Genomic DNA, 13,279 nt, shown 5'->3' with positions numbered 1-13,279 from the left:
TCTCTCTTTTGGTATGAAGCAACATAGGCTGCAGCTTACCATTAGCACTAAAGCTTGTTTCAAAGTAAGAAGAAATAACTTTTGTATATCATAAGATCAACCCATCAAGAAGAGATTTATATCTATACTATTAGACTTCTGTGAAACCAAAAACAAACATGCACTGTCAAGTTCAAACTTCAAAGTAAACAATTTTCTACTTAATTGGACCGGGATTTGACACAAGCTTTTCTTAACTCATTTGACATTCATAACAAGCCCTTTCCTCTGATACATAATTCTGTGAAGTTTCTCAGCTTTTTGGACTTTTAACAGAAGGGTTCAAGGAGCTATCATTTCTTGAACTTTCATGGGTAAAATTATGCAGAAATAGGACTGCATTTGCATCCTCGTCATAGGATGAGAAGAAAAAAGATAAAAGCAATCTTTTTTCCACAACTCTCATCATCATGGCTCCACCCAACTTAAAACTCGTCTCTGCATGAGTACCCACCACATCCTTTTCCAACATTATCCCCACAGATTCATATCAATACAAGAACTGTTCACAATTTATTTTGGTAATTTCCCTCAATACCAAGGGACTAATAAGTAATATCATTTCACAACAAGAGAACAAAAAGTCAACTAAAATATCAGGGGGCTTTGCTGGCACTCATAAAAGAGCTTGACTATGAAGCAATCAGATCAACTAAGTCAAATAGTCAATCAGAAATCAGAATCGCTGGGTCTACAGAGTCCACCGCCGGACACTAGGAATATAAATGGAAAAAAAAAAAACCATAACTAATTTAATGAGTAGACAAGCAATGTGCATTTACGGGGACTTATAATATTTAATGACCGAGTAAACGACTTTTTCCCACCAAGGATTGCTTTATGACCATTTTTTAAAAAAGTTTTAAAATACCACTTTCTCACCCAAAGTTTATATTTTATTAATACTCAAAATACACTTCAATATTTTAATTAACCTTCAACGAGTTAGAATGAATTAAGATAAAAAGGGTTTCATAAAATAGAGGATGATGGATCAAATAGTAGTGATCAATTGAATATTCGTCGCCGAAAATAAGTTGATCGGATACCTTAAATTTATGATGGTTGACAATCATTGAAAAATCAAATGCCAAAATAAAAGAGGTTTTATAAAAGAGAGACAGGAGGTTATAATGATAGTGACGGAGAAAATTTTTGTTATCGGAATTGGTTTTAAGTATTACTGGAATATAAACTTTGAATGAGAAAGTGATATTTTGAAATCTTTTGGATGGGAAAGTGCTAGTAAGGCAAAGCTTGGGCAGGAAAAAGCCGTCTACTCTTACGGATGTGGGCATCCATGGCATTTATCTGGAGGCATTTTATGATTGCATACTAAATTACATTCTCACCCTGGAGATATAATGTCATTCTACATTTATAATTACATTCTCAGCCTCCATATATAATGTTCATTCTACATAATAACTCCAAGATTCAGTGTCAATATGTCTTTTCATCCCAACCACCTGCCTTGATTCAAATTCTACCTCATTATTGCAGTTCCATTCATTTCTACACTCCTGCTCCTCTTGTGCCTCAGCTTCATCATCTGAAACCAAAAAAAAAAAAAAAAGAAGAAATTAGTATGTAAAAATTACAATAATTTAGCATTATGCACAGACTCCAGTAGTTGCAGCCAAAAAAAATAAAAAATAAAAAAAATTAAGAGCAACACTAAGGGAGAAAGTCTTCTTTACAATAGTTAACTGACACCAAAATAATCATGAAACGTATGTCACACACGGATATAACATCTCATAGCCGGTTGGTTGTATTGGTAAATGGTGTAGGGAAACTTTTTCTGGGTTGAGGAGGTGATCAATCCTACCTGGGACAGTTGAGAGAGAGAATTTGGTCAGGCGTCTAACACAGTCCTTCAGTGTCTGAAGTTCAGCTTCCTTCTCATGAAGTTTGGATTGAGCCACGTGCAATTCAGATTCCAGGCCCACGATTTGGTTTCCCTGCTGTTCAATGAGCAAACGGGACAGTTTTTGATCCAGTTCAGATGGTGATACTCCTTGAGTTTGGAAACAATCAGAACTCTGCCCCTGCAGTTCATGTAACCCTTTAGTTGAAATCCTAGTCTGCAGAAAAATTGCTATAGTTAATGTGAGACAATTTGGTAATGTCAATGGAAAAATAGTTGTTAGAATTGATCAGAGCAAAGGCAATCCGGGGCAAATTATTTGCCCTGTCCATCAACATTTGCCATATAGTTGGTGCATCTAGTCCTTCTCTAACAACCATACACATGGAATAATCATAGAACTCATAATCTGGTTACAATTGTTACATTTCTCTGCCTTTTTCTTTTCTATGTACCAATAATGATGTCAACAATCCTACTTCTAATCACATTCGGAAAGTGTGAACCCAATATTATATGATGATAGGTATACAGAATATAGTATACACTAACTAGTACTAGTGTAAAATAGATAACTCAGATCCATATGGATCAGACAAGATATAAAAAGTGATAATATTTCCACTAATCTCCTCTATACATAACTCAAATCTTAATAGGAGTAGGAAAAATGCGCCAGCACAAGGGGCAGGCAAACATTCGAGTGGTAAATACAATTTACATCTACAGGAAGTATCCAGATATACTAGAAAAAACTTACCTCTTGCATGTTCACTTTCATGTCTTCATGGCAAGAAGCTTCTGGGATGCACCAAGGTAATTTCTGAAGTTCAGACTCAAGTTCTGCTTCCAGTTGGTCCATTTCCCGCACCTCTGGATCTCGATCATCAGTAAGAATACTACTTCCACATTCACCATCATCAACTGAAGGAAAACCAAACACCTTAATATCATTAGCATCTCTGCTCTCAGTACCTGACTTATCGAACACTTTCTGAGTGTGCTTGCTGCTTGTGTTCTCTGAGATTGCAGCTGATTCATTTTCAGAACTCAAACCTTCCACTCTGCGTGATGATTTTCTTCTACTTAGCTCAGATTTTAATTCCTGGACAACTTTGGCAGTCTCATCCATTGCTATGTTCAGCTTAGTTATCTCAGATTTCCCAGCTGACATCATGTACATGATTCCAACACCAAGTCCCCAATTAAACGAAGAGCTATCTGAAAGTATAGCATGACAAATTACAATGATGACCAAAAATTACACGAATACATTAAGTATATCTAACAAAGGACAAAAAGTTAAAGACCATTCCATTTATTAACTCCAAATTACCAAACTGAAATCAGCACCAGTCACTGAAACCGTAAACAAGTATTTCTTATTAGATAATAAAAATGGTGACAGCTATCAATTTTTTTTTCAATATTTTTGGAACTTGTAAGACTCAGGAGGAAAGCATCATATGCTTATTACTAGTCAGGCTGTTTTCATTTAACACGAACTTTTTCTGTTGAAATACTATCTAGCATCACAAAACCATCAAAACTAATGATTATGATCTTAAATTAGGCCATTGGATGACACCAAACAATAAGGGCTGAACTATTATGATCAAGTATGTTTCTTTTCACAACCATAATTCTTATTACGAAAGGTTCTTTGTCCAGAAAAAAATATGATAAGGTTAAAATCTACGACAATGTTAGAGTCTATGCTGAGATAAAATTAACAAAAAAATGACCTAATATTAAAAGTAATTCCAACAATCTTATGGATGAAATTTGAATTCTCCAACAATCTAACCAGATGTGACTTTGAAGAACAAATGTGAGATAATGGAGATAACTGCTTCCTTATGAGGTCAGAAACAATGACCCAGTATATCAATACATACATAAAAATTTTCTTCATGAAAAATTAATCAAACATAATATAAGAATGAATACATCAAAAGTTCACATTATTAAGATCAATATTTCAGGTTTTAATTATTATCAATGGTTTGAAAGATGTTTTATTTGTATAAGAACAAGAACACCTTTCCAATCAAACTTTCACTTGAGGGACCTCCATGTCTAAACTAAGACAGATGGAAATGGCCATAGGTATCATCTTTTTTAATATTATCTATAAAGAGTCGTTCTTTATAACTTTTTCATTTTAGAAGTCAAGAATTTCTTTGAGACAAGCATTATTACCTATATTCTTAAATTTAACCATAAACTATGAACTCCTCATGAAACTTTGGCCCATCTCCCAAAAGTTTTCAATTATTATATATATGGGTGTGATATACACAGTTAGAACCACCATGAAATGTTTAAATTGGCTTTCTCTCGGCAACTTATAGCAAAGATGTCATTGCTTCACATATTAAACTAATATTACGACATTTAAAGCTATAAATCTCAGAGCAAGAGCCATTTTTTATACATGGGAAGCCTAAGATTTTGCTTGGTAACAGGGGAAAATTAAAAGAAAAGACCATTAATACTCTGTTGGTAAATAATATAACTTTTTCAGTTCTCAATGAAAAGATATAAAATGATCTACACTAAAAATCTATCAAATTTTACACTTTTCTCAGCAACCAAACCAAAAGAAAAAAAAAAAAAAAAATCTAACCTTTAGTAGAACAAGATCCATTCTTGGTAGTCCTCCCCTTCTTCAAGCAAACAGCAACTCTCCTTTTACTTACATCAACACCGCCAGATCTTTTCTCATTCTCTATATTCTTCTTAGCCCTCCCTCCGCCTTTCTTCTTAACGTTTTTTGACTCACTTCGACACCCGCTTTTGCCCCCAGACTCCGAGCTCGAAAACCTAAAGATCCCTTCTTCTTTCTCGCGATTACTCTCATACCCACATACATTTCCACCACTTGCCACCGCAGGCGACTGATATTTCACATCATCATCAAAAGGGTTCGTTTGTTTTTCATTTTGATCATCTTCTTTGCAAGTTTTGGCGCTAGGGCTGAACAGATGTTTAGCCAAAAGGCCGGTGGATCCTGCAGCTGCTGCTGCAGCCAATAGAAGTTGCCACATTTAGTTATTGAGATCAAAAAATGAGAAAACTTTGGGAGTTTGGTGAGTGAAAGAATTGTGGAAGTGGACACTGTTGAAGAGTGAGACACTGAGACTACATTAAAGAGTACGTGGGAGAGAGTGAAGAGCGTTAGGTAGAAGAAAGAGGCAGCCACCTTTCCATAATTTTAATTTTGGGTTTTAGTTTTGTTGTCAGATATGGTTAGTACAGGTCACATGTTTCCCGCTTTGCTTCAATTTCCAATTTGGAAAATTTACTGCCATGAATGGATGAGTGGTCTTTGGCTCTATCTGGGCTTTTTCCTTGTGGATTGTCAACGTCACGTGCTTGTCGATTCACCGGCCGAGCTTCACTGGAAATTTAATCTTCAATTTCTCTCCATTATTATTATCACCAGTATTTGCCTGAGTTCCCTCTTGTTTTCGTTTCTTTTGTATTCAATCTCGTAAAAAATTGTAACACTTTATACTTATCATTTTCATTTCTTAATAATATATATTGTTGATACGTGATTTTGACATCAACAACTCACACGTACAAAGTGTTAAACTGTTCTTAAAAATTACATGTGAATTATTATAAGCAGATACAAAGACTGAATAATAAATGAGAGATATGATTTTTAAAGTGGTTCGGATGCTTAAAGCGAATTATACGTCCACTATTTCTTTTATATATGAGAGATTACAAGAAGTCGTGTACAACGAACAACGAATAGAGGTACAATAACTAATTATTCAAAGAGAATATCAAGTCAGTCTCTTTCTCGTATGTTCTCTTTGCTTTGAAAATAAATATTACAATCAGAATGAGGGTTCAGTATTAGAATCCCCAAAATGAGAGGGTGAGTCCTTTACTTAGAGTTGAGGAATTCAAGGTAATGATTATAAATCTGCAAGTGGGTAGGTGTCGTGCAAGTCTTTCCTTGCCTCCCATTGGCCAATAACTTAGGAAATATCATCAGATTATCTAGGGCTTGGACAGGTGTGCGGTCCTCAGTCACTTATAGACAAAACCTGAATATGCTAAATTGGTGATAGTCATATTCTTTCTGTCATGAAGCAACGTGGTAGCTCCTGGACGGTGCAAAGTCTTCCTAAACTCTAATTGGTGTTTGCTGACGTAGGCCAACATCAACCCTGATTTTTTAGGCATAACTTTAAATATTGAATTTTGAGAACTTCATGATTATGTCGCAACCTAACTTGTTTCGAGGAGTGTTAGCCCGAACTAGCATTTGAGAACAACCACATTATTGCAAACGACATGAGGCTGATAGTTTGACCCGACCAGCGAACTGAGTGTAGATTGTGACATGGGTCTTGAGAACTACACAAGCGACCTGACGTGATCGTTCACAAAGGTCTGGTGACCTAATCCAGATCATAATAAGTGCTATGAAAATGTGTTTCGTACTCTACCTGTCATTCACGGCCTGAAAACACTTAGAACATTTTGCTGTCAACAATTGAGAATCATTTTGCTTGGTGTTCGAATTTGACATGTGGAAAAAAAATGTCTTATTCGAACAACCTCCTCAGATGTTATCCGTTGCGTTTGACAACTGTCTTGATCAATGAAATAAGCTTTATCTGACAGACATGTCTCTACAAAATAAGTGTCAACCATGAGTATAAAATGCAAGTCATGCTGAAACGACATTCCCTTTTGAAGCATTGAATGTGGATGAGGGTGTATTTAATGTGGAGGAGATAATCACGCCGGCGTTTGGTGATTTCAATAAAGAGAAACGCTAGTTGATCTTCACAAAGCGTGAAGGTTACTCTTCGCATAGATTAGTGACACGTGGTCACAATCAATCGCTAGAAACGCGTTCCTACCCAAACGTCGCTTATAAAAGAAACCAAGCGTCGTCTTCCACCTTATAAAACCCAAAGCCCATTCTAAGTTTTTTTCACAAAACTCAAACTTTCAAAGAGAAAAACAACGTTTTTACACTCAAAAGATTAGTTCATCTTTTTCCCAGTTGATGCGCACTCAACGCTACGACAGAATATTCATTCCCAGCAATCAAGAGGTAAAGAAATTTCTTCTCTTTTTCTCTTTTTCATTCCTGTCAAAAAACTTAGTTTTACAATAATGGTGGGTGTGAGCGTCTGGTAGGCTTAGATGATGAACATTCTTAGGTAGTGTTTGAAAAGAAACACTTTTAAGAGTCAAAACTTAAGGCACAGATCTTTAGAAAATCTTTCTTAAGAATTTTTAGGGTTTTGGCAGATATGGAAGAGGAACCAGGGTTATTCTACTCTTCTGAGTCGTCGTACGAGGTAACTTATACGGAGTTTAAGTCACCTCTACATGTCGCCCCTTTACAGACTCTAAGAGCAATGGACATCCCTGAGGCGAGAATAGCCGGAGAGGGAAGCTCGCAACCACTGGGTACCTCAGCAGGTCCCAGAAAGGTGATACGATCAACAATTTTGAATGACGAAATCCAAAGAGCAATTGACCAATACGCGATCAACGTAAATGTGTTCCAACACAGGTCACACACTGCTCAAGATCCTTCTGAGGGATTAGCCGCAATCTTGGAAGCAATCTTTAAATGTGGAGTGAGGATATCGCTTCACCCCTACATCAGGTCAATCCTCGACCACTTCCAGATCGCACCATTCCAGTTGATGCCAAATGCATATATGATAGCGGTCGCTATGTATATCATATTTGGCAAACACAACCTCGGCGAGCCAACAACAAAGGAACTCGACTGTGCCTATTACTTAAAGAGGAGTAAAGACAAAGATTCGTACTACCTCTCCAAGCGATCAACGATCGAGGGAGAGATATTTGGTTAGCCTAGTAACGTTGGGGCTTATGAAACCAAGTATTTTTTCTTCGAGTACGATGGAGTTTATAAATTTAAGGAGCCGAATAGATTTTCCTTCCAATTTCCAGATTGCTTATCTTTCAACTTTAAATTTTCCTTAATATATTACGCTAACGAATCTTTTGCTTTCTTGTAGGAAACAAAACGACCATATTGTCGGCGCTAGTTGATCGCAGCCGCATTGAAGCATTTGGTTGATTTCTCGTCTAGAGTCGTGACGCAAGGCTGCTTGTGACTACTGCCAACCTTTGGAAGTACGGGTTTTTCAATCTCGATGCATTTTTGGACAGTCCAACTCATAAGTATTTCTTACACAGAAAAACTCTAAGTCTTTTTTAACAAAAGAAGACTCTCTTTGCTGACGCATCTTTATGCCATGTAGAAACTATGCCACCAAAGGTTGCAAAGATGACGAAGAAGCCCAAGGGGTTTGCATTCCCTAGGATTAATCCAATTAAACCAGCTAGAGCGACCTCCAGCAATATCCTTGTAAGAGGGATACAAATTGGTGCCGAAAGGCAACAAACCACTGAGCGACGTGAAAAAGCTTCTTGGCCTGTTGCCGCTCGTCTGCTGAAGAAGAAAACCACAGGCCAGAAGTCAAAAAAGAGGAAGACAATACCCACTAAAGAGGAAATCGAATATGAGCCAAAAGGTTTCAGGATATTGCCAGATAAGCTACAATCTTATCAACTCTTCTCTATGAGGATGACCTCGAGGGACGCTTCGGGCCCTTGACTGCCCCCAGGAGCTCGCAAAGGAAAAAGGGAGCGACTAGGGTCGCTCAAAGTGAAGCAAGCGAACAACACGCAGGCGAGCAATAGGTCGAAGGGGTCCATGCCGTTATGAGGCTTAACCTGTCTGTGTTGGATCTTCTAGGGCAACTACCAAACCATTTACGACTGGTGGTTTACATCCTTTTAAAATGTCAACTCGCCATAACCTTTGACAGGTACGTGGCCTCTCGACTTACCGACTTAGTGGCCACCACACTTCAGATGCAAAGTCAGGTAAAATGACTTGTCCTCTTTGAGAACTCTTTCATATAAGTCGATCTTTTAGCTTTTTAAGAAAAAAACTAACTCTTTATTCCTTTCCATGCAGTCTTTGCTCCCCCTGAATGTGGCTCACAACAAGATAAAGATAAACTCTGTTAGTAAACTCTATGAGATAAAAGAGGAAATTGCCAAACTGAAGCAAGATCTTGCGCCTTCAGATGCAGAGGCAAAGGCTGCTCACATTTAGGCGAATGTGTACATGACTGAAAGGAATTTTGCTCTAGGAGCAGTAGACTTCTAGAAGATCGAGCTCGAGAAAAAAGAGAACGACAATAAGAAGCCCTAACAAACAATAGCAAGGCTCACTAATGAGTTGGGCAAAAGAGAAAAGGAGCTGCAAGCAGGCTCAGAGCGCAAAAAAGCAGCAAAAAAGACTCGAGTTGAGTTATAGGAAAACTCACAGAAAGAGAAGAGAGCACTGTAGACAGATCTTGAGTTGGCTTATAAGCGAATCACTTCACTGACTGAGCAAATGAAGTAACAGAACCTCGAAATGGAGAGGAAGGCTACTCACTGGGCGTTTCAAGCTATTTATAGCTTGCGACTGAACAATCCTAACATGGATATCTCCGACCTCCCCGAAGAATACCAAGTTGCTCTTGCTTCTATGGTCGAGGCCAATGAGTAAGAAGAGCAAAAGCCTGTCTCAAAGGATGATCAGTAAGAAACAGAAGTCCTTGAAGATCAAGCGGACGGCCCAGAGGTCAGCGATCAGTCGGACGACCCAAAGGTTGAGGTGGCTGAAGTCAGGGATCCTGGTGATCAAGACCAGTGATCGTTTTCTCCTCTGCTCGAATAGAGTCTTTTGTGTTTGTTCTTTTTTCTGATGTAGCTCCTGGTCATCCCTTGTAAATAATTTTCAAATATGCAAAAGGAACTTTTGACCACTTGTGATAGCACTTTTATAACTCAAGTCCTTCACAAAACAAATATAGCATATCTAATCATAAAACTTGTAAAATGTTATAAATACAAGATTATTACAAACTTGAGATTACGACACAAGTAATTCTTTGAGAAGAATTGGAATAATCTTATTCATAGAATTTACAACAATGAAAACTTTACAAATAAAAAATGATCAACCTATAAACGAGTTTGGAATTGCTGATAATAAGGTTGAAGATGCTCAGCATTCCAAGCTCACAGTACTTCAAAACCATTAAGTCTTTTGAGGTGATACGTTCCAGGTCGTATCACCTTAGCGACATGATATAGGCCTTCCTAGTTAGGTCTCAATACCCCTGCACTTGGTTATCTTGTACCGAAAAGGACTTCTTTTAACACCAGGTTGCCAATCCTGAAGCCTCTTTTCCTAACTTTAGAGTCGTAAAATCTTTTTGCCCGCTACTAGTAGGAAGCTATCTTTAATCGAGCCTTGTCACGGTGTTCTTCAACTAAGTCTAAACTTGCACGTAAAAGTGCTTCGTTGTCTATTTCATTGAAGGACTTTCTCCAAAGTGAACCAGCTCCCACGTCCACTAGGACCATTGGCTCGTAGGCATATGTTAGCGAAAAGGGTGTTTCCGAAGTAGAGGTTCTCAGAGTCGTTCTATATGCCCATGGAACTTTTGGGAGATCATCGGTCTAATTGCCCTTGGCTACGCCAAGCTTGGCCTTCAATGTGTGCTTGATAGTCTTGTTGACAACTTCAACTTGACCATTAGCTTGCGGTCTTGCTACTGAGGCGAATTTCTTATGAATCCTTGGCTCTTCGCAAAATTGCTTGAATTCTTAATTATCAAACTGTTTCTCATTATCAGAGATGAGTGTCAGGAATCCCATAGCGACACACTATGTTCTTGAAGACAAAGTCTTTGAGCTTCTTTGTAATGATAGCGGCTAAAGGCTCTGCTTCAACCCACTTAGTGAAATAATCTATTGCGACCACTGCATATTTGACGCCACCTTTACCAGTTGGCATGGGTATGATGAGATCAATTCCCCACATAGAGAATGGCTAAGGACTGGTCATCGTCGTTAATTTGTAGGAAGGAGTTCACGGGATGTTCGCAAATCTTTGGCACTTATCACACTTCTTCAAAAAGTTGAAGGCATCTTCATAAAGTAGGGGCCACTAATATCCATGACGGATAATTTTATTGGCAAAAGATCGTACGGCAGTGTGATTACCACAGATCCTTTCATGTATTTATCTCATGATATAGTATGCTTCATCATCCATTACACATCAGAGGAGGGAAGTGCTAAACCTTCACTTATACAACTAATCTCCAATAAGAGTGTAACGAGCAGCTCTAGTTCGCAAGAGTCTTGCCTCAGTCTTGCTGTTAGGAAGAACCCCATCTTTAAGATACTGAATAATCAGAGTCATCTAGGAAATGGATTCAGTTGTGGCTACGACATGATTAGGTGAGCTGATGTTAGAAGCTTCGATGTACTTGATTGAAATACTGTCGAGAGCATCGGAGTCCAGCGATGAGGCTATCTTTGCCAAAGCATCCGCGATCGAATTACTATCTCTCTGGATTTGTTTGATTGTATAGTGCTTGAAGGGCTCGAGTACGACCTTGACTTTCTTCAAGTAACTAATCATATTCTCTTCTTTGGCTTCATACTCTCCCAGAATTTGATTGACAACCAGCTGTGAGTCACTATTAATGCAATCATATCTGATCCCATTTCTCTTGCTAGTCACAGACTAACAAATAATGCCTCATATTCGACCTCATTATTCATAGCTTTGAATCCAAACCTAAGGGCTTCATAAATGCAAGTTCCCTCAAGATTGATAAGAAGAAGACCAGTTTCGACTCTTCTCCTATTCGAAGACCCATCAATGTAAAGACTACAGATTGACAAGTTTCGAATAGTTTCTTGGCCAACTTCATTAGTTGGCTTTTCGGATTCCTGATTTGGTTGATGAGAGAACTCTGAAATAAAGTTAACAACAGTCTACCCTTTAATTGCTATTTTCGGTCTGTAAAGCATATCGAATTGACTCAGTTCCATAGCCCACTTAAGTAACTTACCCGAAGCCTCTGGCTTCTGAAGGACCTGGCTAAGTGGGTAGTTAGTTAAAACATGGATGGTATGGGCATGGAAGTAAGATTGTAGCTTCCTCAAAGCAATCAGTAGGGCATATGTTAATCGTTCCATCTCTAGATATCGAGTCTTGGCGTCTAGCAGCCGTTTACTAGTGTAATACACTAGCCATTGAATTCTACCCTCTTCCCGAATGAGAGCTGCACTAACTGCATACTAAGAAACAGACAGGTAGAGAAATAAAATTTCCTTGGGAAGGGGCTTGGACAAAAGAGGTGGCTTTTCGAGATACTCTTTTATGCTTTGGAAGGCTCGCTCACACTCTGGAGTCCATTCAAATCTCTTGTTAGCCTTGAGTATATTGAAGAACAACAAACAACGATCTATTACTCTGGATATGAAGCGACTAAGAGTCGTTATTCTCCCATTCAAGCTCTAAACTTACTTTCGATTGGCGGGACTTTTCATATTTAAGAGAGCTTGGATCTTTTCGGGGTTGACTTCAATTCCCCGATGGTTAACCATATACCCTAGGAATTTCCTTGAGGATACTCTGAATGAACATTTAAGAGGATTAAGTTTCATTCTATACCTTTGGAGTATATCAAACATTTCTGTAAGGTTAGCTATGTGATCGAAAGTGACATACGACTTGACCAGCATGTCATCAACATAGACCTCCATTGACTTTCTGATCTACTCAAAAAATATACGGTTAACCAGATGCTGGTAGGTCGCCCTAATGTTTTTCAAACTGAAGGGCATGACTTTATAGTAGTACAGTCCTCGATCTGTGATAAACGAAGTATGCTCCTCGTCAAGCGTGTACATCAAGATCTGATTATACCTTGAGTATGTATCCATGAAGCTTAACAACTCGTGCATAGAAGTGGCATTATACAAGCTTTGTCGAGATCCGTGAAATCAACACAGGTTCGTCATTTGCCGTTGGGTTTCTTCACCAAAACAGGATTGGCAACCCAACTCAGGTAATGAGCCTCCCTAATGGACCTGATTGAGAAGAGCTTATTGTAATGCCCACATGGAGGTATGTAATTTAATTGATGCTCTTATACCTTTAGTTGATTTTTGCTAAAGTTATTTTGAGAAAATGTGAAGAAAATGTCTGTCTTGGGCTTGTTTCATTCTACTTCTGATTAACTTTACATTTTCTATCATTTTCTGAGTTAGTTCTGGTCCAAGCGTTGTATTCAACTCATCTTTCTTGCCTATCTCATCCCAATGTAGTGGAGATCTACAACGTCTACCATACAAGGCCTCGTAAGGAGCCATCTTAATTGTAGACTGATAGCTATTATTATAAACAAACTCCACCAAGGGTAACATCTCATGCCAAGACATCTTGTAATCCATGCAACAACCCTCAACATATCCTCAAGTATTTGA

At 38.2% G+C, this 13,279-nt stretch overlaps 1 protein-coding gene across 1 annotated transcript; it reads right to left on the bottom strand.

Moving 5' to 3' along the window:
- Positions 1-1,451: 1,451 nt before the first annotated feature.
- Positions 1,452-5,189, bottom strand: LOC116111531. The gene is made up of 4 exons (XM_031397705.1): positions 4,539-5,189; positions 2,670-3,130; positions 1,871-2,126; positions 1,452-1,591 (listed from the first exon to the last, which is right to left on the bottom strand). Exons 1-4 carry the CDS (start codon positions 4,957-4,959, stop codon positions 1,452-1,454), a joined length of 1,278 nt encoding a protein of 425 aa, XP_031253565.1. The 5' UTR covers positions 4,960-5,189.
- Between the last annotated feature and the right edge of the window lie 8,090 nt (positions 5,190-13,279).

Source organism: Pistacia vera, unplaced genomic scaffold (genome assembly GCF_008641045.1).
Source record: "Pistacia vera cultivar Batoury unplaced genomic scaffold, PisVer_v2 Contig642, whole genome shotgun sequence".
In the NCBI taxonomy this organism is placed as follows: domain Eukaryota; kingdom Viridiplantae; phylum Streptophyta; class Magnoliopsida; order Sapindales; family Anacardiaceae; genus Pistacia; species Pistacia vera.
The sequence above is the reverse complement of the archived record's forward strand: the minus strand, read 5'-3'. Positions and strand labels throughout refer to the sequence as shown.